Source organism: Schistocerca nitens, chromosome 1 (assembly GCF_023898315.1).
Source record: "Schistocerca nitens isolate TAMUIC-IGC-003100 chromosome 1, iqSchNite1.1, whole genome shotgun sequence".
NCBI classification, from domain to species: domain Eukaryota; kingdom Metazoa; phylum Arthropoda; class Insecta; order Orthoptera; family Acrididae; genus Schistocerca; species Schistocerca nitens.
In genome coordinates, this window is record NC_064614.1 from 597,525,534 (window position 1) to 597,552,294 (window position 26,761).

Below are 26,761 nucleotides of genomic sequence, written 5' to 3' on the forward strand. Positions count from 1 at the left end.
CCGCAGCTCGTGGTCGTGCGGTAGCGTTCTCGCTTCCCGCGCCCGGGTTCCCGGGTTCGATTCCCGGCGGGGTCAGGGATTTTCTCTGCCTCGTGATGACTGGGTGTTGTGTGATGTCCTTAGGTTAGTTAGGTTTAAGTAGTTCTAAGTTCTAGGGGACTGATGACCATAGCTGTTAAGTCCCATAGTGCTCAGAGCCAGTGGGGCCTGAAGATGGCATAAGTGTAATGCCGAAACTGGTAGCACATGTTGATGTTGTTGTTGTTGTTGTGGTCTTCAGTCCTGAGACTGGTTTGATGCAGCTCTCCATACTACTTTATCCTGCGCAAGCTTCTTCATCTCCCAGTACCTATTGCAGCCTACATCCTTCTGAATCTGCTAAGTGTATTCATCTCTTGGTCTCCCTTTACGATTATTACCCTCCACGCTGCCCTCCAATACTAAATTGGTGATCCCTTGATGCCTCAGAACATGTCCTACCAACCGATCCCTTCTTCTAGTCAAATTTTGCACAAACTCCTCTTCTCCCCAATTCTATTCAATGCCTCCTCATTAGTTATGTGATCTACCCATCTAATCTTCAGCATTCTTTCAGCTAGAAACTAGCCATTCTCAATGCGTTTGTTATTTTTGATCAATTCATGTAATCACGTAATGCCTGTTGGTCAGGCTTCATCCACAGTTCATTGAATCAGTATTCAATGAACTATGGATGAAGCACGAACAACAGGCATTCATTGCATAGATCAAAAATGATAGTGCATTGAAAATGGCAAGTTTCTAGCTGAAATCTAGATCTGCCAATAAATTTTAAAAAAGGACGACTGATAGCTGAAATCTATTATTTACAAATTATGGGACTTAACATCTGAGGTCATCAGTCCCCTAGACTTAGAACTACTTAAACGTAACTAACCTAAGGACATCACACACGTCCATGCCCGAGGCAGGATTCGAACCTGTGACGGTAGCAGCAGCGCGGTTCCGGACTGAAGCGCCTAGAAACGCTCGGCCACAGCGGCTGGCGCATCCCTAAGAACACGAGTCAAACTTCCCCAGTTCAGATCGTTCACAGACGCCTTTCTCTTCTAAGAGTGTCTCTCTATGGAGCAAATGACTACTCTAGATAGATTTCAAGTGTGGTAAGTGAGTCCGAACTCATCCGAAATACTTTCAGAAATTGAAAAGCTGTGTTCCAGGTAGATGCCTCTAATTAAATTGTTCATTAGTGTATTAAACAACGGCACCAGCAAGTATTTCTCTACACGTTGCAGTTGGATTTGTGTCAGACGAAGGATGCCTGCTGCTAGTATATACAACGTGTCTTCCTCAACATAGAAGCGTTACTCATTATATCCGTATAAACATTGCTGCATGCAGTAGTAATAAATATACGTTGAAGTTGCGTTTGGATTTCAATTTGAGACAACGACGATTTTTCCATGGTCTCCCAAATCACACGAGTATGATACTACTACTTAACTCATGCCACCAACGATTTGGTTCTCCATCCTTGTCCAATCCAAAGATCCCTAAAAGTTCCGTTCAACGTGTGACTATGAACTACCCAGCGATTAATCCTCTCATAGAGATGAATAAGTAGAGCAAACTAAATGCTATTTTTTTTTTCAGCGGAGTAAGAATCTTGATTCCTTTACGCTGCCACCGGCATTGACGGGAATCGAAGTGGGTGACTCTGGACCATGGGACAGGAAGCTAATCAGGACGGCACAAAAGCCGCCCCTCATTCTTTGTCTTCTCACAGCGCGTAATTTCGGCTAGCGAGCCAGTTATGTGACATTACACATGCTGAACAATGGCAGAGAAGGGATATCGTTTTCTCTCCCCCTACATAAAGGAGGGTAACGCAGCGCTATATGGCTCGTTATGACATGGAAGCCGGAATGAAAGCAGTAAAAGAAGTCGAACGACCACTAAAAGTTACGGCTCAAGCCTCGCAGCTGTTTGCAGCCATTTTTTCGTAAAATTAGTTTCCCGCCAACACAGGCTCTTTAGCGAGAACTGACTGCCAGCAACCAGTCAGTGTAAAAATCGGCTACTCTTTATGAAATCGATAGCGAGAGGATGTGCATTCATAAACTCTCACGGAACAAATAGAAGGAAGAGCTGTATTGGCGTTGGTTTAAGAGTTCATGTCACGATCCTCATTGGGTCGTTTGGAGGGATATATAGGGTAGCCAGAAACAGTCTGGAAAGCTTGAAAGGATGTTTCAGGGTAGATTATAGTCAGAAACAATTGTTAAGAAAAAATTCGATTTCTTGCGGTGTTTCCGAATTAATTAGCATTGAATTTAGACAATCATTCCGTCGTGCGCGCAGAATTCAAGCGCACCGCCAGATACAATTAGTGGTCGGTTACTTGGTTGGGGGGAGAGGACCAAACAGCGACGTCATCGGTCCCATCGGATTAGGGAAGGATGGGGAAGGAAGTCGTCCGTGCCCTTTCAATGTAACCATCCCAGCATTTGCCGGAAACGATTTGGGGAAATAATGGAAAACCATACAGTTAGTGTCAGTTGTTCTGATAGCGCAGATGGTATCGCACGAGACTGCTCAGTCTCTGGCTGGGGTTCCATCCTTGCTACCATTCCCCGTCCTATTTCTGTATGGTTCTCTTGCTCGATTTTTAGGAAACAAAAAGGACACGTTTGGCGACACCGTCTCTGGCGGGACGCTTGAATTTACGCGCTCAACGGCCTGATTGGCTAATTCCATTTTAAACTAACTCAGAAACGACGAAACGTATCAAATTTTTGCTTCTTAATACACTGCTGGCCACCGTAAATGCAACACCAAGAAAGACAAGAGGTAGCACAACAAAATTTATTTTGTAGATAACATGTTGACCAAGTATCAAATGATTACGTTTACAGACGTCTGTGACATGTGGTTCCTGCCACAATCAGTAGCCAGAGTAGCCGCCATTGTTGGAGATCACCGCTGCCACACGTCTCGGCATTGAGTCAAAGAGACGTTGGATGTGTTCCTGGGGTACAGCAGCCCAAGCAGCTTCCACACGTTGCCAAAGATCATCTGGTGTGGCAGCTGGGAATGTAATTTGGGTCACTCGTTGAGCAACCATGGACCACATGTTTTCTATCGGCGAAAGATCCGGAGAGCGAGCCGGCCAGGGAAGCACTTCAATCTGGTTATTGACGAAGAACCTTTGGACGATACGTGCCACGTGTGGTCGCGCATTATCCTGTTGAAATATGGCTGTGGCCGAGCCTTGAAGGTAAGGAAGGACAACTGGCTTCAGCACCTCGGATATGTAGCGCCGGCTATTTAAATTACCGGCAATGCGTACTAGAGGCGTGCGAGAGTAATATCCAATATTGCCCCATACCATAATACCCGGTGCAAGACCAGTGTGGCGGTGCATAATGCAGCTGTCCAGCATCCTCTCTCCACGGTGTCTCCACACTCGAATCCGACCATCGTGGTGCTGCAGACAGAAGCGTGCCTCGTCAGTAAAGACAACGTCATTCCATTCTGCCGTCCACATGCGTCTGTCATCACACCATTGGCGACGGAGACGTCTGTGGTTCTGCGTCAATGGTAGACGAAGCAATGGACGTCTTGCGGACAGACCACTCTGCTGTAAACGGCGTCGAATGGTACGCGCAGACACTGGATGATGCGTTACAGATGCAATGTGCTGTGCTATGGTTCGGGATGTCACTGAGCGATCCGTCACTGCCATGCGCACAATTTGCCTATCAGCACGTGCAGTGGTGCAACGATGTGAATGCGATCGACCACGTCGGTCCGTCGTACCCTCCTGCATCCAACGGTCACATATCCGAATTACAGTTGTTTGCTTTCGTCCAATACGACTAGCGATTTCTCTGTATGATAATCCACAATCTCGGTAAGCCACTATCCTTCCTCTGTCGAACTCGGATACTTGATCAAAAGATGTTCGCTGTTGTCTACGAGGCATAATTGATCGTCTTGTGAAACAACCACAAGGTAAACACACGTGCCGAACGTACACTCGTCGAAATCGACAAGCCTTAAATGGCGCTATGAGGTGGCGCCACAGGCGCGCGTGATGTGCGTCTGCGCTGAAATTCTAATCAGTTGCATATCTCATCGCTGCAAACCCATGGTGTAAATTTCACTTGATTCGGATGCTTCCTTCAGGGTGTTGCATTTACGGTGGCCAGCAGTGTAATTTCTCACCACACCCTACTCTGAAACACCCTTACAAGTTTTCCAGACTGTTTCTAGCCACCCTGTATATCTGTAACAGGCGTCTGCGGGGCAGGAAAAAACTGCATTGTTCCAACATTCAACACATGACAGAAGAACCTTATTCAGCACTCGGATGTTCTCTAGATTAATAATTGGGAGAAGTTTGGTTCAGAATTCCGTCATACCGTAATTATATTTCACGCAATCTGTGTGAATGACATCAAAAGTAAGGAAGTAAGGAAAATTAGCGTTTAACATCCCGCGGCGATTAGGACACCGAAAGCAGCGCATAAACTCGGACTGGAAAACATTGGGAAGGAATCAGCTGCCTCGTTTGAAAGGAAGCAAACCGTGGATGTGGCTTCACTGCTGTGACAAGACGTCAGCGCAATTCCGAAGAATTATTAAAAGTTTACAAAACGAGGACAATAATTTGGAAGGAGTTTTCTTTGATAACCACAATTTTGTGCTGTCATTCTATTCATAGTATTGTACAGTTTTCTTCGTCTGATCTGCGGAATAGGTGGATGAACCTGAAGCTCAACGTCTGATCCCGAGCACAGCACGACTTGACACTTTTAAGTGCAAAAGATTCCTTTGCTCCAGTTCACACCCAAAGATTATAGGGTGATCGACACTCTCTTTGTCAGCTATGGAACAAACTTCTGGATTTCCATGGACGATTCTATTATCAAACTCTTTTATTTGAGAAAACTGCAACAGCATCAAAAAATTTGTCAAACATACATTGTGGAATAGAAGAGTTTTTCTTTATGTGCTAGTTGTAAATGTTCCACCAGGGATTACTACATCTCGAAGAGTGTGCTCGGTGGACTTCCCTCATTCTGGAATGTAACATATGGCACTCTGCTAAGACGGGGAGAAATGGTGCTACAGCCAGGCAAGTGGCCGAAAAAAAATTGGCCAGGGGCGAGTAGGGCTGGTGCTCTGAGAGTTCCGTAGAAACTTAATTATATGTACGGACGGTGCACCCATCCATGGAACCAAGATTCTCTAAGATTTTTGCCTGTAACCTACATTGATACTGGCAAGATATTGGTCCCGGGAATTCCAAGACTTTCGAAAGTGTTTTAAGTTTTAAATCGTATAACAAACAACAATAAAAATCTATTTTTCTCGAGTTATGTAATTACAAATTAACCTTTTTTCTATTTTTTTCTTTACTTGTACTGTTAAACCTTGCTTCTTGTCAGAGTTCATGATTCTAGTCAACGGTAAGTATCTTATAGGTTTTGATGAGTGAATATGCGAGTATCAAAACATGTGACATAAATGGCGGACCTTTTGATTGCATTGACTAAGAAGCTTAAATTTTTTACACAGTAAAGGGACCGTAAACCTCAGTACGTAACATACATTTTAACGTTATACCTCTACCCGTTCAGGAGAAATGGGGTTTTTAACAGTCGGGCAGAAAGTCAGACTGAAAACAAAGTGCTCCTATAAGTGAAAAAAAAAAAAATACCACCACAGCTGTATCTTGAGAATGTCTTTAATCTTTGGCGGCACGTTACCGCCATCCTCACGCCCCACCGCTGCCAAAAGTGTATTTGGTTTTCTTGGCGCATTTACTGTGGGATCCTTGCTACTTGCATACGTGAGCTAGCATTCATCAAGAGTTTGTACTCGACACGTATACGGTATCGAGTACAAACTCCTGATGAAAGCTAGCTCACGTGTGCAAGTTGCAAGGATCCCACAGTAAATGCACCAAGAAAACCAAATACACTTTTGGCAGCGGTGGGGCGTGAGGATGGCGGTAATGTGCCGCCAAAACTTGTCGTGTGATAGGATAAATACATTCACAAGATACAGCTGTGGTGGTACTTTTTCTCATGTATTTCATCAGCTGAAGACCCTCGTCCCAGCAATCATATAGACATCCATAAACTGATTCTATGTCCGCCCCCAGTAGCTGAGTGGTCAGCGCAACAGACTGTCAATCCTAAGAGCTCGGAGATTTTCTCCGCTCAGGGACTGGCTGTTGTGTTGTCCTAATCATCATCATTTCATGCCCATCGACGCGCAAGTCGCCGAAGTGGTGTCAACTCGAAAGACTTGCACCCGACGAACGGTCTACCAGACGGGAGGCCTTAGACACAAGAGATTTACATTTTAACTGATTCTATAAGGGTTCGGTTTTTACCGATTGAGGTACGGATCTCTGAAAAACTGTAACAGATGTAAACCTGATAACGGGTCAAAATAAAGTGTCTTTGCCAAGAGGTGACAGACACATCATCTGATTGTGAATGCCCCAAATGAACGGCAGAGTTTGGTGTCATGTACTGGCCCAGTGCGAAGCGCTTCTACAAAGTGTGTTGTATTTCCCACTCTTCACCAGCGACTCCTGTTTTGTGAGATGCTTGAATGCATTCCTTTGCTGAGGATACTACAGACTAACACTCAAAAACGCCTACAGTCAGTATATGACTCCACTGCAGTTTCATTGATTCACTGGCTGGCAACAGATTGTTCTCGCTTAAGCTGGGACTGCAGTGACCACCAGATGCACTTTAGACATTGCAGAGCTGAACTCCGTCTCCTTTGTTATACCAGACAATTACTGGTATAGTAGACCGATACATTGCTGGGTATCACTGGCGACCTTAGCTGCAAATAACAGGTAATGTTAAGAGGGAGATAAAACTTCTATAATTACACTACCTGACAAATCCGTCGTTGCCTGGGTATTCGTTTTGGCAATCTTCTATTAGAAACGTACCGTTTCTGTAGGGTTGGCTCAACTGCTTCGCGTGTCTACAAACAACGCGTTTCTGTAAGCGTCTCTGCAGCAACGCCTCTTCATAGCTCTACAGACGGCCATCGTTTTCGCCCACAGCTGTTTGCACATTGCAGTTGAAAGCTATCAAAAGTGCTGCCAGGTGTCTGAGATTTCCTTAAATTGCCTTGACTATAGGAATGTGTTAGTAGTAAAAAATAAATGTATTGAAACTTCATACATAAGACGGCATTTTTTTCACTCATCTCAGTATTTATGATGTCATATCTCTTGAACTGTGGATAATACTACGATATATTTGTGCAGGTTCATTCAGCGCCATATGTGGGTACTGTCTACGAAATATGTTGTGAATAGAGTTATTAGCAAATAAGTACTAAATTTAAATATTGTGCGTGATGTGGCGTTCTTCAAGCATCTCAGTGTTTATGGTGACTTATCTGCTGATATAATTTGGTAGGTACATTCAGCGACATATGGGGATACTGTTTGCAAAATGTGTTGCGAATAGTGTTAGCAGCAAGGAAGTAATAAATTAAAACGTCTTGCATAATGCGGCAGTTTTTCACGTAACTCAGTGTTTATGAAAACATTTATCCTGAACAATGATATGTGGCTGGTTCTTACCGCCACAGCGATTGTTGTCCGCCTGACAGTAGGGGATATGCGTACCACGTTTGGCTGAAACCGGTCCAGTGGTTTAGGAGGAGATGTGCAACACACACACACACACACACATACATACATACATTTTTACAATATGTATGGGTTTGTGTTCGACAACTTCCTACGCATTGTGCGGGAGAGGGTCCTAGTTTGTGTACCGATACCAGTTTCGTCCCTTCTTATCACAGCGAAGGGAAGAACAGCTGCCTGTGCACCCCTTGATGTTCTCCAATTTTTCGATCATGGTTACTACGCGACACCTGTATGTCAGGAAGCATCACATTTCTCGTCTTGAAACGTGCGCTATCCGCCTTTCAAAAAAGTGCAGTTTGTGTCTGACAGTGACTTTCTTACAGTGTCTCTTGTAATGTCTCTTGCAGCGGTCTCTCCACGATAATTTCAGAATTTTTTTTATAAATTATGTAACTCAGTACATTTCTCGAAATATCTCTTCTTATCTTACCGATTCCTAAACTTTAATATACGATGATTATCAATGCAAAGTAGTTTCAAGCATTATTATTCCTTGGAGCGTCCATTTACTCCACGGAATAGCTTCTCTGCTATCTATGTTTTCTCTTATGAAAAGAATGAAGATTCGGATCCTGCGGATTAGCCGTGAAAGAACGAAGATGGATATGTATGTATTGTTGAGCTAGTCGCCATCTTGATGAGATTCTGTATGAGAAGGAATTTAATACATGAACTAAACTAAAGTAAGTGTGTTCGCGTATTATTTAACTGATTATTATTGACAGTGTCTGCTTACTACGCTGTGTTGTACGGGATCAGTGGGGAACGTCTGATTTACACTGGACGAACCTGCCGTTTTGAATGCTCAAGATATCCAGTTTATTACTTCCAATAAATAGGCTAACACGGTCTTACCAGCAGATCTCCGGTCTTCCCCCTGTGATCACCGAAAGTTAATAATTATTACAAATGTTTTCAGGAGATCGACTGACAATTTTCGTCGCACCGAGTCTTCGAAATTGCTTCACTGCCTTATGGAACTTAAGTTAAGCTCAATTTAATCAGGATAGAACAGTATTGAACTGTGCGAATGTGATAAGCCTGCTTTGTGAATGAAAATTCCCTTAATATACGCATGTTTTTTACTATCCTGATCAGTGAAGCTAAATCAGGCAGGTGTGAGAGAGGTTTTTAAATTTTAGATCCCACAAAAATATTAAACTCTCATTATAGTTCAGTGAGCATTTCTGATGCACTGATAAATTAAACACGCGACGAGCTGCGCAGCCTTTTTATGAATATTCTCTAACCAACTTGATAAGTGTCTCAAACCGATAGGCAATACTAAGGAAGCGTTAATTGCCTGTACGACGTGATGAAGCGTGGAGAATCAAGCATCTTGCGGCACTTCCTTTGCATAGACAATGTTCAGACCGCCGTTGCAAGAGCACTGCACGATTGAAATGAAAATTACGCTAACTGCTGGGGACCATTTGTGTATCTTTGCTGTCTCGTGAGCAGCATCGACCAATCCTGTATAAAACTATTATCAGTAAATAAAAATAGAATATATTTGTCGACACCAAGGAAGAAATAATTGGCTGAGTCCCAACAAAAAATAAAAGCAGCACCTTGAACAAAAGTATAAACGCGTGCGCGTGAGATGGCATTAGGCGTCTGGTGTTTGGAGCAGCTGACATATATTACGAATTTCCGCCTGTTAACTTTATCACTAAGCATGACAGCCTTTTTAAGAAATAAACTGAATCAGTCATAACCCTTCTTCCAGGTCAAAGTCAGTTTTATCAGTCACTTCTTGGAATGATGAATGCAAGACCGTTTGCCTCCATTTGATTCGTAATGGCCGGAAATCTGCGCCAAACAGCGAAACGGACTGACAGTGGATGACTATGCTACTGTAGCGAGAGTAGGTGAACGTTCACCGAGAGATGGTTAGAAAATGTGCATCTCATTCCAGGAAACCCTTATTTTTGTCTCGGGTAGAGTACAAGCACATTGAGTCTGGGATCGTAACACAGATAGCGAAGACCGAGAAAACGCAGGAGCTTCAGAGACGGAACCAGTACTCTTTTTTCCAGAACATACTGTGTTGTAGTTAGAAAGCTGCTATTCAGAAAACGTGTCACCACGTCTCAAACACATTGCGTGGTGTGATTGTCAAGAAGATATGTGAAAAGTAGAGAAGCATTTAGATGATGCACATTGTGTCTCAGGGGGAAATATCAGTATTCCAGAAGGCAAAAACGACAATTTGCAGCAAAAATGTTCATATTGACTTATATACTACCACAAACGATTTCCGAAATACGCTGAGGTGACAAAATTCATGGGATTCCTAATGTGGTGTTGGACCCCCTTTTCCTCGGCGTAGTGCAGCAGCTCGACGTGACACCGACTCAAAAAGTCGTTTGAACTTTCCTCCAGAAATAAAGAGCCATACTGCCTCCAAGTCCGTACACAACTGCGAAAGGGTTGCCGGTGCAGGAACTGACCTCTCGGTTACACCCCATAGATGTTCGATGGGATTCATGTCGGATGATCTGGTTGGCCATATCATTCGCTCGAATTGTCCAGAATGTTCTTCAAACCAGTCGCGAACACTTGTGGTCCGGCGACGTGGTGCGTGGTTCTTTGGGTACATGAAGTCCATGAATGGCTGCAAATCGTCTCCAAGTAGCCGAGCATAGCTATTTACAGGCAGTGATCAGAACAGCTGGACCAGAAGACCCAGTTCATTTCATATAAGCACATCCAACACCATAATGGAGCCACCATCAGCTTAGACAGTGCGTTGTTGACAACTTGGGTCCATGGCTCCGTGGGTGTGTGCCACACTGGAATCCTACCATCAGCTCTTACCATCTGAATTCGGGACTCATCGGACCAGGTCACGGTTTTCCAGTACTCTAGGGTCCAACAGATATGGCCACGAGCCCAGGAGACGCGCTGCAGGCGATGTCGTGCTGTTAGTTAAGGTAGACGCGTCGCTCGTCTGCTGCCACAGCCCATTAACGCCACATTTCGCCGCACTGTCCTAACGGATACGTTCGTCGAATGTCCCACATCGATTTCTGCGGTTATATCAGGCAATGTTGCTTGTCTTTTAGCACTGACGACTTTACGCAAAAGTCGCTGCTCCCGGTCGTTAAGAGAAGGCCGTCGGCCACTGCGTTGTCCTTGGTGAAAGGAAATTAGGTATTCTCGGCACACTCTTGACAATGTGAATCTCGGAATATTAACTTCCCTAACAATATACGAAATGGAATTTCCGATGAGTCTAGCTCCAACTACCATTCCTCCTTAAAAGTCTGTTAATTCCCGTCGTGCATAGTCACGTCGGACACCTTTTCACTTGAATCACCTGAGTGCAAATGACAGTTCCATCAATGCACTGCCCTTTTATACTTTATCCACGCGATACTACCAACGTCTATTTATATGAATATTGCTATCCCATGACTTTTATCACATTAGTGTAGAACCTATTCGTGGAGATTATTTTAATCATTAGTAGTTGGCCGTTTATACGAGACAAAACACAAATACTTATGATTTTGTTGGCACCTGTGTTATCTGAGCAACTGGAGGAAATTCTGTTGATCGTAGGGAATGAAAGGTACTTTCAGCGTTTTGTCACACAAATAAAACAACATTTCAGCCACGCTGCAGTAACCGGTGGACTTGGTGTCGTAGCACTGTTATTTGGATCCAAGATCTACATACCTACTATGATTAGGTTTTTGTACACGAGACAGAAAGCACACAGAAGTTACGGAATAAAGCTTGGTCACATAATGGCTTCATAAAGGAACTCGGACATGTACAAAGACAAACAACGAAATGTGTTCTTCTAAGAGCAACAAAATGCGCTGAAATTGAGCTTTTTAAAAATTTGTTGTGAAATATTTACATTTGCAAACATCTAGAAATTCATTCTGACCTACCGAAAGTATACGATGAATCATTGTATATATTTGTGAATTGTTTAAAATACATCATGAACTTTTGCTCATTTGTAAACGCATATATTACCAGCGATCACAGGCCCTGCAGACCACGCGCTGCTTCCACAAACTGCCTCCATTCCTTCCTGTTTTGTCCCCGGTTTCTCCAGATATCTTCAGTCCCCAGGATTGCTAGATCCTTCGTCCTTCACCAGGTCGTCCATCCGGCGCTGCCTCGGTCGTCCAATGGGGTGTTAGGTGTTTGGATTCCCCTCCAGTGCCATCTTCGCCTGTCTTCCATCTGGCATACGAGTTACATGGTCCACCCATTGTATTCTTTTGCTCTTTATCTTCTGTAGGATAGTTGGTTGTCGCGTCAGGAGGTAGATTTCCTCGTTTTTCCTCCTGCTCCATTCTCCGTTATCTAAAAGTGGTCCCCATATCTTCCTCATTACTCTTCTTTCAAATATTAATAGTTTTCTTCCTTTTCTCACTTAGTCATGCTCCATGTTTCTGAACCGTACGTTACTGCTGGGCATATCACTGTGTTGTAGATTTTCATCTTAGTGTTCACTCAGATCGATTTAGAACCGAGCGTCTCTCTGAGGGAATGCATGCATTTCATTCTCACTGTTATTCTTTCCTTGATGTCCATTTTTTTGTTGTTGTCCGTGGTAAACCAAAATCCCAGGAATTTGAACTGGTGTACTTTCTTGAACCTCTTGCCATCTATCTCAAGAAATTCTTCCTGTTCTTGTCTTCTTCCTAATTGCATGAACTCTGTTTTGTGATTTGTAAACTGTCAAATAAATAATTTACGCATGACAACACACATCAAATGAAACCATTTAACAGTGATGACCTACAGGTGTTTGTCTGAGCAACCGTTCAGAATATAGCTTGTGTCTTTAAATGATCATTTGTATCTAATACTGACCTCACCACTTCGGACATTCTGTAGACGAGCGTTATACGTCTCGAAATTCTATCGTGGAATTGAGATTAACACAAACACTATTTGAGTAATCGTATGAACGAAATATTCTGTGAATGGTCCGCAGTCAAAATATTCGCAAACTAAAATGAAACCAGTGTTAATTATCTGTTGACGTGATGCAAAAATTCTTATTTAAGAAAAATGAGCATAACAAAATTAATCAGTAATAATGTCTTCTTCGTGCTCTGCTATATATTCGACGAGTTCGGTTTTGAAACCGAAGAAGAAATCGGTGAGACAAGTATGAAAGAATTTTGGTTAACGAAGCAGCTGCCTTGAAGACTGTTGTACACAAAAGGGGGAATGCGCTTATCTGAGGTCACAACGTCACAAGAAATTCAGGCTGTGGATTTACGACACAACGCAGATCCTGGATAGCGTCGTCGGCGTGTCAGTGTGGTGAGACATGAGCAGACGTTTCAGTCAAAGTTTCGTGTTAAGAGTGCACACCTCAGGAGAATGCAGCCAGGAAGACCGCTGGGAAATTGTCACAGTCGTTATGTCGATTAAATACACTATGTGATCAAAAGTATCCGGACACCCCCAAAATCATATTAGATGCATTGTGCTGCCGCCTACTGCCAGGTACTCCATATCAGCGACCTCAATAGTCATTAGACATCGTGAGAGACCAGAAAGGAGTGCTCTGCAGAACTCACGGACGTCGAACGTGGTCAGATGACTGGATATCACTTATACGTCTGTACGCGAGATTTCCACACTCCTAAACATCTCTAGGTCCACTGTTTCCGATGTGATAGTGAAGTGGAAACGTGAAGGGACACATACAGCACAAAAGCGTTCAGGGCGAACTCGTCTGTTGACTGACAGAGACCACCGACAGTTGAAGAGGGTCGTTATGTGTAATAGGCAGACATCTATCCAGACCATCACACAGGAATTCCAAAGTGCATCAGGATCCACTGCAAGTACTATGACAGTTAGGCGGGAAGTGAGAAAACTTGGACTTCATGGTCGAGCGGCTGCTCATAAGCCACACATCACGCCGGTAAATGCCAAACTACGCCTGGCTAGGTTTAAGGACCGTAAACATTGCACGATTGAACAGTGGAAAAACGTTCTGTGGAGTGACGAATCACGGTACGCAATGTGGCCATCCGATGGGAGGGTGTGGGTAGGGCGAATTTCCGCTGAACGTCATCAGCCAGCGTGTGTAGTGCCAACAGTAAAATTCGGAAGCGGTGGTGATATGGTGTGGTCGTGTTTTTCATGGAGGGGCCTTGCACACTTTGTTGTTTTGCGTGGCACTATTACAGCACATGCCTACACTGATGTTTTAAGCACCTTCTTGCTTCCCACTGTTGAAGAACAATTCGGGAATGACGATTACATCTTTCAACACGATTGAGCACCTATTCATAATGCACGGCCTACGGTGGAGTGGTTGCATGACAATAACATGTCTGTAATGGACTGGCCTGCACAGAGTCCTGACCTGAATCCTATAGAACAACTTTGGAATGTTTGGAACGCCGACTTCGTGCCAGACCCCACCGACCGACATCGATACTTCTCCTCAGTGCCATTCCCCAAGAAACCTTCCAGCACCTGACTAAAAGTATGCCTGCGAGAGTGGAAGCTGTCATCAAGGCTAAGGGTGGACCAACACCATTTTGAATTCCAGCATTACCGATGGAGGGCGCCACGAACTTGTAGGTCATTTACAGCCAGGTGTCCGGATGCTTTTGATCACATAGTGTATGTACTTTCAATCCAGAGGTCCTACTCAATCCTCAATATCTGACGTGACACAAAATTCACTTGTGTTAATGACCAATAGTAGTCGACCTTAAAAACCTCAAGAATAACTAGACTCTCAAAATACAAAAGTAATTTAGCCTTATTGAAATCTATGTTAATCCTACCTAAGTACGATCTGTAAAACCGTGTCGCAGGAAGTATATTCTCGAATACGTTTTCCCATTGCATTTCTTACTCGTCACAGGTTCTGTCTCATGATAGCTCCATTATTTGTTGAGTACTCCGCTTTCAGTGGTTAGTAAGTATGTCCCCACCTAGTTTTTGCCAGAGAAGGGGTCACGCTCCAAGCAAGTTGTAAGTAGGTGCCACCCGTCCAAACCTGTTTTTCGGGTGTGCGAACGTACGCAGGAAGCCAGTCCATAAGCACCGTCAGTGCTACGGTTACACATTATGTCCAGTCCGTGGCAGCCATTAAAGTTATGCATCCCACGTTCGGCTGCAGCCACAGTTGCCCTACATTATGCAAATAAACTACCCGTCAAGTATTTTACAGGTTTAGCCAGCAGCACCCCACGCCAAACTATGGAGGATCCTTGCTACGAACGAAATTACACTCACTCACTATGCCAGCTGGGTAGCAACAGCAATAGAAATTGTTATTCCTCTTGTGTAGATGAATTTCAACAAAATCAACATGAAACTCTGCCTCTCCGTTCTCAGTGACTGGACATTTTAACTTCATGGAGATTTATGGCATGTTTTTGGTTTTCTATCCAAATTGGTGTCTTTATTTTTGTGCTCAATACTCATTTCGACGGCATTTCTTATTCAAGTGCTGCGAGAGGTGTCTTGCCGTTTTCTCACTGCCGGAAGCCCAGCCAAAGTCTGAGGTTTTTGTAGATTGTATTAATTTGTTTGTTGTTGATTTCGAAGCAACTATGGCTTCAGCCACAGGGAAGTAGCACCGTGGTCGAAGTGCTATACTGTCGAAAGTGTAGTCTGTTACGACCCCCCCCCCCCCCCCTCTTTCCACAGCAATCTGTAGTGTGGTTCCTATAATAGCGTAGATAGTCTTACAGTCTTTTCGAAGAAAGGTGGTTTGAGAGGCCTTTGTTCACCGTGACAAAATATTTCTCAGCCTGCGCCCCCAGTTTCTAGCGCTGGCGAAGCAACAACATAAACTGCGCGAATTACTGGTGACCGGTTGCAGGAAGCTAGCTAAGGCAAGGCCAGCGTCCGCAGCGTCTGCAAACGACGACTAGGTCATTCATAGAATACTTAGCGCCAAAATGAAGTCACGAACGCCAGCCGTGGTGGCCGAGCGGTTCTAGGCAGTATTGTCTGGAACCGCGCGACCGCTACGGTCGCAGGTTCGAATCCTGCCTCGGGCATGGATGTGTGTGATGTCCTCAAATTAGTTAGGTTTAAGTAGTTCTAAGTTGTAGGGGACTGATGACCTCAGATGTTAAGTCCCATAGTTCTCAGAGCCATTTGAACCACCCGTTTTGTATATCGTTGATTGCACCTGCAGTACTTTTGGCTGATCAGCTGCACCCCATACTGATTAACATTAGAGTTAGTCGTAAGCAGTCTCGAAAGCCTTAAGCTAGAAAAATAAGCTCATCGATCAAAATGTTAATCATTCGCTTAAAAGAGGACGCTGGTCGCTTCGAAGCGCTGTCGATGGTGCATAACTGGCCATATAATCCTCCACCGATGCCGTAAGTGATGGCAATGAGGCAGTGGTATATGCCAATCAGTTGTGTGAAATCCGTGTAGAAATAAGGGAGATGTGGAGACGTGTCGGAGTGGCTGCAAAGAACCTTCGTGTTTGGACGTGCGCGCGACAACACCGTGAGTGAAGAAACCCGACTTGCTGTGGTATAAGCGCGAGCTGCTCAACGTGAGTGTAAGGAATGGTGTACCAGTTGCAGCAAAGTCCGCAGCTCGTGGTCTAGTGGTTAGTGTTGCTGCCTCTGGATCACGGGGTCTCGGGTTCGATTCCCGGCCGGGTTGGGGATTTTCTCTGCCCGGGGACTGGGTATTTGTGTTATCCTCATCATTTCTTCATCATCATCTTCATGCGTGACAGTGGACTGTGTAAAAGAAAATTTGGACAATGTAAAATTGGAACTTGGTACGGGCGCTGATGACCGCGTAGTTCAGCACCCCACAAACCAAACATCATCATTATGAAACTCGTGGCAATGATAACATGGCGTAAGAACAGTAGTCGTAAAAAGACTTTAACGGTCAGAGATCGGTGCCAGTGCCACGCCTTGCCAGTGACAAGCGGTTTCACACCGGCCTACCGAGTGAGGTGGTGCAGTGGTTAGCACACTGGACTCGCATTCCGGAGGATGACAGTTCAACCCCGTGTCCGGTCATCCTGATTTAGGCTTTTCGTGATTTCACTAAATCTATGCAGGCTAATGCCGGGATGATTGCTATGAAAGGAACGGCTCGTTTCCTTCCCCATCCTTCTCTAATCCGATGGGACCCATGACCTCACTGTTTATCCCCCTCCCCCAAATCAACCAACCAACCAGTCAAACCGTCCATGAACTGATTACGGCAGTGATTGCAGACCCATGCCAATCAGCTTACGAGCGAACATAGCAGAGGAAGTTCCCTGCAAGGGACATTTGTAGTACGAGACTTCGCAAAAGGCTATTGCTTTCAGCAGTACATAAAACTGCAGGTCCTTAGTAGACTAAACAACACCGATACTCGACGGTATTTGACTGTAAGCGCGTAGTGTGGTCAGGTGAGTCGAGATTTTGTCTATTTCCGAATTGTACAACGCGTTGAGTGCACCGACGGCCGAATGAAGCGTTTAAGCAGCGTTCTGTGAAGGGTGTTCTTTAGACAGGGAATGGTTCCGTGAATTATTTTTTTTTGTGTGGGGGGAGGGGGGGGGTTCGTACGATGAGTTGGGACCACACGTCCAGTTTACGATGAACATGAACGAGGATCTATTTGAACACTAGCTGTTAACCTGCGACAGAGCTCGCATATCGGTAGTTTTGTTATGATCAGTGATCGTGAATAAATTATCTGTTGTACGTGCAGTAATCTCAGCTGCCCTCACATGTCTGTCTGTAAGCATAGGTATTGATGCGCGACTCCCTTCGCCTTTCTTTCCGTGATCCGATTTTGATGAACTAAAGCCTATACGGTGCCCCAAGCTATGCTCTAGTTACCTGTGAAAACACCATGACATGTTCAAACAGACAAATAGACAGACCGACAGTTTTCCACATTTATTATTAGTATAGATAGATTTTCGGCGAACACTTGTTGCCCCCCTTCCTTCTTCACTGTCATGGTGGTATGCCGTGGACACTCCCGTCCTCCAAGACGCCAACAGCCGTGTCCAGAGGGCTGGACGCATACGTTCGTGGTGTGACGAACACTCAGGTGTTCTGTCACACCTCGACTGGATAGCAAATGCAGCAGAGCTTAGTCCCACAGAAAATGTCTGCGACTATTAGGAAATGGGCGAAACGTAGCATTCAACATCCCTGCAGTTTGGTAGCTGTACAGAATCAGCGAATGTCTTCACCTGGATATGACATGCCTGAAAATACTTGCGGACTATTTTCCTCTCCGAATTTACGCCAGCATAAGGCTAGAGCGAGCGTTACACGGTATTAACTTGATGTCTCCTGTGGGTGATTTTTTTTTTATGGTGTGCTTACCAAAACCTGCCTCTGTAGCGGAGGGAGCTGACACACGCTTGTGTATTGGCACTCGACTCGGCGGTAAACCGGTTCTTATCTTGGCGGTGGAAAATTTTCGCTGCCAGCATTTGGCTGGCAATGAGACGAGAGCTGGAGGCGCAAAGCACCCGATCTCTAGTCTTTGCGCCAATGTCCTGAATTAAATTCCAAACGTCTCCCCAGTCTCTGAGAAAGTGACGGCTCGTGACACTGTTGTAGGTGAGCGTCCTTCGCATGTAGACGCTAAGCTCGGCGCTCCCCTTCGTGGTATTCGAGAGCAGTAGGCTGCATGCCGGCTCCGGGTTCCACCTTCCACTATCCTTCGTCCGTAACAATACATACAAACTGTGTACTACACCGTACAAGCACTTATCACTGTCATGCGCTCGACACAGGTAAACACTTGACATTTGATCACAAGACCGAGGATGGCAACGGCAAACCACCTCCTCTAGGACCTAGCCCAGAGCGGCAAAGCGGGATTCCTGCACCTACCCGCTGCGGTAATTCCCAGAGTATGTGACTTCTTCGGCTTTGTGCTAACGAAGAGATTCTTAGGTATGATGATGTATGTGCACAAACATTAATCTTTATACACAAAACTATTATACATCTTCTCGGGCATTAATGAAGAGCTTCAGCTGTATTTTGTCCTTTATTTTTAGATCACTACTGGGTTCGTGGTAGGACAGCTGATATTTTTAAAAATATCGGGAATCCGATACATCGATATTTTAAAATTATCAATACGGGCTCTCGATAAATCGAGAGAAGGTGTGGCTATATCGACGGAAAGGATGTCGGCATACCCGCCTATAACAATATCGGCCGCAAATTGTAAATATACTGTCGTTTTTAGAGCTGCGTATTTAAATATTGATTTCTTATTAGGTATTCTGTGCATCAACGAGCTAGCAGTCTTCCTATCCCCTTTAGAGCAGAAAGTGAAAGGAAAGCGATGCACATTCACGTTTGGCGATTACCACTTTGCTAACAATGGTAACTGCGTGTGAAGTGACACAATAGAAGGCGCCCAAAGGGGTCCGTCGTTCGGTTTCGTCACATATCCGATTTTTCCAGAACACTTCAACTTGACTTCCCAATTTTTTCATTTCTGCAAACGCCAGCGAACTAGCAGTTGTAGTGTCAAAACTGCGTGCTGAAGTTAAACGCTGCAGTTTCTGTTGGTAGCGCCGAGCGCCGATTACGTCAGCGTTTCCCCTCATACGTCTCCGCCCACAGCAAAGAACAATCTTGTCATTTAGATTTTTGTTCATCATTTTCTACAACTGTTTTTGAAGAATTCCGATGAGAAGAAATACCACTTAGTTGCGTTAAAAATTGTTTTTTAACGAATTTAGTGTGCTATTTCTTCACATGGGAAATCTTGTTATTCCATTCAAACCGCAAACCCCCGCAATCTCACTTCTTCTTTGAGCTACCTATACTTCCTTCACAACGTCAAAGAAAAAGACTGGACGTGATGCAAGCTCAAAAAGTAGTAAGACTCCCTCACATAGCGAAAGTAGAATTATGTTCTCGAGGTATGAATTAAAAAACGCCTTAAGTCACTATTTTTCGTGTTTTATTCAGTACACGATGCATTTCGCACCCTGTGGGTCCATCTTCAGGTGTAATTCGTCTTAATACGTGATTTATTTGTTCTCTTGAATGAGATGAAATGCATATTCCTGTCACGAAAAAGTCTGATGTTAGGATACGAACTTCGTAAGTCAGACGCGGGAAATATATGTGTGAAATAGTGGAAAAGCTGAATAGATGAAACTTACCAAATAATCCACGAAAAGCATTTTTAACGTTTTAGTAACAGTACAAGTTTCTTCATCCATCGTTTTCAAGCATATCACTTCATTCAAGTGGCACATTAGATGGACCCACAGGGTTGGAAAGCATCGTGTACTGAATAAAACACGAAAAATTGTGACTGAAGGCGTGTTTTAATTCATACCTCGAGTGTATTCAGTACAGTTACGTTAGAAGGTGCAAAATATCGATAAAATTAAATAGAATTATGTTCTATCACAAAATGGCTCTGTGCACTATGGGACTTAACTTCTGAGGTCATCAGTGCCCTACAACTTAGAACTACTTAAACCTAACTAACCTAAGGGCATCATACACATCCATGCCCGAGGCAGGATTCGAACCTGTGGTTCCAGACTGTAGCGCCTAGAACCGCTCGGCCACCCCGTCCGGCTATGTCCTATTACAATTTCAAATATTTACCGAAAACTGCGAAAAAATATAATATAAAATAAAAATCTCAGCGCTGAATATTGCCATTTTGATATTGATATACATACGAGGAAATGTCTCCGACATATACCGGTAACCTTTATATCGATATTTATCACCAGCCCTATTTCGTGGTACTAAGAGCACATCTTCGGGCGAACATCTGCACAGGAATAAATTAAGAAGGACTAACAACCCTGGGGTATCCACTGATTTAATTATTTCTAAAATAAAGGTTTTTTAACTAACCTTCAAAAACGATTACATAAGAATATTACGCACCTGTATGAAGTGTTTCACTATTTGGTTCTTTGTGTTGAACAACCGTGTATCCTGCAGCGTAAGTGTGTTTCTCCCCGCTGGCAGCAAAGTGTTCAGCTAACAGCGACGTGTGTCTTCGTGTTGTGCAGGCACCAACATCGCGCTGCGGAGGCCGGCGAACCAGTCGACGACGGTGCGCGGCGGCGCGGCGGGCAACGGGAACGACGGCGAGGCGACGACGGTGCACGACGGCCGGCGCTGCACGGAGACCATGAAGGAGGCGTCGCCCTGGTGGAGCGTCGACCTGCTGCGGCCCTACGCCGTCGGTGTGGTGCGCGTCACGACGCGCGGCTGCTGCGGTCAGTACCCCGCCCTAAAGCAAAAGCTGACCACTCACACAGTGCACGCTTTCACGGCTGGTGATTTTAAATAATGTACTGGCAATTAGGCTGTATTCTGAGGCACGTTTCTGTACCTAACGTGTCGTCTCCGAGAGCTGCTTACATCCTCAGATACATGAAATACTTCGTTAGTTGATTTTCAAACCCAAATAAACTCAGAGAGCCGAACTGATTACACGTAATGATGCAATGAAAGGGCCATGACGTCATACAAATGTCGCCAAAAATCGTGCAGTCGCTCCAGCGTTAGTTAAGGGAACTCCACAGCAGACGAGCTGATGCTAGAATAAGATTTTCACTCTGCAGCGGAGTGCGCGCCGATATGAAACCTCCTGGGAGATTAAAACTGTGTGCTGGACCGAGACTCGAACTCGGGACCTTTTCCTTTCGCGGGCAAATGCTCTACCAACTCAGTTACCCCAGTAGGACTCACGGCCCGTCCTCACAGCTCTACTTCCGCCATTACCTCCAAATTTCGCAGAAATCTGCCAGGAAGTTTCATATCAGCTCACACTCCGCTGCGTTCTGGAAACATCCCCCCGGCTGTGGCTAAGCCATGTCTCCGCAGTATCCTTTCTTCCTGGAGTGCTAGTTCTGCATGGTTCGCAGGAGAGCTTCTGCGAAGTTTGGAAGGTAGGAGACGAGGTACTGGCGGAAATAAAGGAGTGCGGACAGGGCGTGAGTCGTACTTGGGTAACTTCAGTTCGTAGTGCACTTGCCCGCGAAAGGCAAAGGTCCCTAGTTCGAGTCTCGGTCCGGCACACAGTTTTAATCTCCCAGGAAGTTTCAGAGTTGATTCTGTATGTCATATTAATTACCAAGCTCCACAACCTGCATTCCTCTTTACTGTTAAAGTTCTTTCTGTCCTTTTTCGGATTCTATGGCATCTCTATACGTTCTAGCATAGTAAAGATTGGATTTTGATAAAACTAAAAAACCTGAAACTCGAATTTGGTGGTTCCTTGAGATGAGGGCGTAATGCGCGTACAACTAAGTCAGCAAGGATTTTCAACGAACGCTAGGCCTGATTTATACGAAAGGGTTTCTTGTCTCTTTCTTGTTCTTTGACTTTTCCCACCAGAGGTTAGTCGTTTTTCCTTCCAGTATGCTCGCTTACGCCAATAGACAGCTGCTAACCGCTTCCCACCCATTGTTCGACCAATATAAAATTTCCATGACAAAGTTTAATTGTTCCCGGGGCCCACATTGACAGTTTCTTACGCCACCTGTCATTGCTCATTCTTTTAACGTCCCCAGACCACTGAAGACTTTTAATCTCGAGTCTGCTCATTGTGCTCGGCATCACTTCAATTTTTTCCCATACTTTAGATGTTTTGACCTTATCTTTATGGACGACCTACAGATATCTTCTCATAAAATCTAATCTTAAAAAATTAACCATAAAATTAATTTTTTTTTTTTTTTTTTTTTTTTTTTTTTTTTTTTTTGCCGCTGCCTTGTTGTCCACGACAATGGTATGTCGAAGGCCAGAAGAATAGAATCTCGAAACCAGGTTGGGGGTTGTGGCAATGGGCTTGGGCCCCAATGGAAAAAGTTTCAGGCAGCAAAAAACCGACCAGTATAAACTGGAACTTTTTTTGCCTAAATCAACTTTTGGTTACGGGTGCGCGTCACACACGCCAGTATGTAAATCAGCAGGTGGGTCGGTGACGTCAGTACTCAGTTGATTGTCAAGTTTAAAGATGTTAGTACATTTGCGTCTTCTTACAATTCAGTTTATTGTCTGTTTTGTTTTCGCGACGCATTGCAGAGATTGCACGTGATCTTGATATTTTGTCAACTAGCATTGTCTCAGAAGAGAAACAACTACAATAGTTTTTACAACACCCAAATAAAGAAAGAGCGCAATTAAGAATGTAAATAGCTGAAAAACGGTTTTTAATCAAACTTTTTTGAACAGTGAAAACTCAGCTCTATTAAAGGAGAAAAATAGTTTTGAATTTTGACACTTATAAAGAAAAGAAGACAAAAATGTAACGTAAAAGGGCTCTATTTACTTTTTTATGAATATCGTTTGATCTGTTTGTACGTTTATGATTCCTGGAGCACATAAATTTTGATGGGTTGACTCGTTCTGTGCGCTAGGGAAAATTTATCATACGACTTCCGTCAAGGGCATTAAATATCAATTTCGCTTTGCTGATTTAATAATCTCCACTATCATTGCTAGTTCCTTAAGCTGTTACTATATTCCGACTTTCGTTAGACTGATGGTTCCTCTTAATCTCTCTTTGACCGTTCAGTACTGCCAGAACAAACTTAATTTGGGAGGCTGCATGAAAAAAGGAAACAGCGCTCGGGACAGACGAGTCTCAACAAAGGAATAATACTCCAGAGACACTCTCGCTGTTGACCGAATCAGAAAGTTCTTACTGTCTCTGGCTGCGCAGATTAAATGCTTTATACTATCCCTGCATTTGCTAACTAATGGTTTTTCATTGGCCTAACGTTTCGTGTTCGTCCCCTCTTCCGTTAGAGCACTTTTGGAAAAATTCTTATCCTAATTTCGGTACGAGAGGCTCACTGTCCTAGCAGGCCCGCCCATCGAATGCTCCCAGCCTGTGTATCTGGTTGCCCAGATTTGCAATAAACCTGTTTTCTGATTGCTGCGACGTTTCGTAAAACTTCCTAGCAGTCGGTTTAAACTGCTCTCGTGTGGGTAGTGTGCCGTTAATTGTACGCAACTCCCGAGTCGGGAAATTGCATGGAAGATGCATGACGAGTCGAATTACTATTCCTTGTAGCAAACGTATGTGACTATCTGCTTCACCCACACCATGGCAGCGTAATCTAGCACGGACCAGATCAGTGGCAAATACAGCATGACACTGCAGTGTGAGCGCAGGGGGAGTGAGGATTTAATAAGGGGAAAGTGCCCGTAGAAAACTCACTTGTCACAACATGTGGATAGAGGCAAAAAAGTCACTAGTATCAGAAAGCTTTAGACGGTCTGAAAACTGAAAAGCGTGCGCCGATTTGTTGTTGTTGTTCTAATTTTCAGTCAGAAGACTGATTTGAGGAAGTTCTCCACGCCAGTCTATCATGTGCCAGCCTCTTCATCACTATGTATGTATTGCAATCTACACTGACGGAAAAAAATCAAAACACCAAAAATTAATTAATACAGAGTAATGAAATTTCGGGAATACATTTGTCTAGGTAACATATTTAAATGATTACCGTTACAAGATATCACAGGTGGAGAACTTCCTCAAATCAGTCTTCTGACTGAAAATCAGAACAACAACAACAAATCGGCGCACGCTTTTCAGTTTTCAGACCGTCTAAAGCTTTGTGATACTAGTGACTTTTTTGCCTCTATCCACATGTTGTGACAAGTGAGTTTTCTGCGGGCACTTTCCCCTTATTAAATCCTCACTCCCCCTGCGCTCACACTGCAGTGTCATGCTGTATTTGCCACTGATCTGGTCCGTGCTAGATTACGCTGCCATGGTGTGGGGGAAGCAGATAGTCACATACGTTTGCTACAAGGAATAGTAATTCGACTCGCGCGAGGTAAGCCATTGCAAATGTGAAATCCTGGTTCATTAATAACCGTTGTAAATGCGAGAATGTTGAATGCAAGCATACATATGAGCATGCATCGTGTTGTACAGGTACTGCATGTCAGTTTTTGCGACAGAATTCCGTGTCTGTTCCACTTGGTCGGTCAATATAGGGGCGGTTAATGCTCTTTAACTATGACTCTGGAGTTATCGTCCGATGATGTCCCTTATGTGGTAGATTGGAGACAGATCTGATGATCGAGCAGGCCAAGGCAACGTATCAACATTCAGTAGAGCATGTTGGGTTACAACAGCGGTATGTGGGCGAGCTTAATTCTGTTGGAAAACACCTCCTGGAATGCTTTTCATGAATGATAGCACATCAGGTCGAATCACCACGCTGTCGTACAACTTTGCAGTCAGGGTGCGTGGGATAACCAAAAAAATGGCTCTGAGCACTATCAGACTTAACATCTGAGGCCATCAGTGCCCTAGAACTTAGAACTACTTAAACCTAAGGACATCACATACATCCATGCCCGAGGCAGGATTCGAACCTGCGACCGCAACAGCAGCGCAGTTCCAGACTGAAGCGCCTAGAACCGCTCGGCCACAGCGGCCGGCGGAGTAACCAAGAGAGTGCTCCTGTTGTCATGCGGAATCGTACCCCAGACTATAATTCCAGGTGTGCTTCCAGCGTGTCTAGAATGCAGACAGGTTGGTTACAGGCCCTCAAATGGCCTTCTTCTAACCAACACACGGCCATCACTGGCACCAAGACAGAACCAGCTTTCATTATAAAACACTAAATACCTCCACTGTGCCCTCCAATCAGCTCTCGCTTGCACCACTGAAGTCGCAAATGGCGGTGGTCCGGGATGAGTGGAATGCATGCTATAGGGCGTCTGGCTCGTAGCTGTACGTGGAGTAACCGATTTGTAATAGTTCGTTGTGTCACTGTGGTGCCAGCTGCTGCTCAAATTGTTGCTGCAGATGCACTACGACGTGCCAAAACCATGTGTTCTCACGGTAGTCCCACGCGTCCCTCCGGAGCCCAGTCTTCTTGCGACCGTACATTCTCGTGACCACAGCTGCCAGTGATCGTGCACAGTGACTACATTCCTGTCAAGTCTTTCTGCAATATGGCAGAAGGAACATCCAGCTTCTCGTAGCCCTATTACAGGACCTCGTTCAAATTGAAAGAGGTGTTGATGAAGGCGTATTTGTCACCTTAAAGGCATCCTTGAGTAACATTAGTTCACCACGTCCAATCTCTACGGTATCTAACGCTCATAACCGTTGTAGCGTGTACTTGAAGCTAACCTGATTTGCATTCTCACAGCGGCGTTACCACCATCATTCTTATTCGACTGACGTGAAATCTGAATAGACATCATTTTTCAGATGTAGAAACACGCCTACCAACTTTCGTTTATGTCGCACAATTCCTTCTTGGGGTTGCGATTTTTTTCCTGTAAGTGTACATACTCTTGAATTTGCTTACTGTAGTCAATCCTTGGTGTACCACTACAATTTGCATCTTCCATAATCTCCTCCATCGCCAAATTAGCTATTCCTCCATGTCTTAGGGTATTAATCATGCCTTAATTTAATCAAGTTGCGCATAAATATCTTTTCTATCTTATATGATACAGTACCCCTTATCTACCCATTTAATCTTCAGCAGTCTTATACAGGGTATTACGAAAAGGTACGGCCAAACTTTCAGGAAACATTCCTCACACACAAAGAAAGAAAATATGTTATGTGGACACGTGTCCGGAAACGCTTACTTTCCATGTTAGAGCTCATTTTACTACTTCTCTTCAAATCACATTAATCATGGAACAGAACGTACCAGCGTGACTTCAAACACTTTGTTACAGGAAATGTTCAAAATGTCCTCCGTTAGCGAGGATACATGCATCCACCCTCCGTCGCATGGAATCCCTGATGCGCTGATGCAGCCCTGGAGAATGGCGTATTGTATCACAGCCGTCCACAATACGAGCACGAAGAGTCTCTACATTTGGTACCGGGGTAGCGTAGACAAGAGCTTTCAAATGCCCCCACAAATGAAAGTCAAAAGGGTTGAGGTCAGGAGAGCGTGGAGGCCATGGAATTGGTCCGCCTCTACCAATCCATCGGTCACCGAATCTGTTTTTGAGAAGCGTACGAACACTTCGACTGAAATGTGCAGGAGCTCCATTGTGCATGAACCACATGTTGTGTCGTAATTGTAAAGGCACATGTTCTGGCAGCACAGGTAGAGTATCCCGTATGAAATCA

At 44.4% G+C, this 26,761-nt stretch overlaps 1 protein-coding gene across 1 annotated transcript in view; it reads left to right on the top strand.

Annotated features, from left to right (window-relative positions):
• Positions 1-26,761, top strand: part of LOC126256223 (sushi, von Willebrand factor type A, EGF and pentraxin domain-containing protein 1) — a 559,276-nt gene that overhangs the window by 392,066 nt on the left and 140,449 nt on the right. Inside the window, exon 4 of the mRNA XM_049955464.1 lies at positions 20,694-20,903. Coding sequence (XP_049811421.1) covers positions 20,694-20,903 — 210 coding nt within the window. The remainder of the gene's footprint in view (positions 1-20,693; positions 20,904-26,761) is intronic.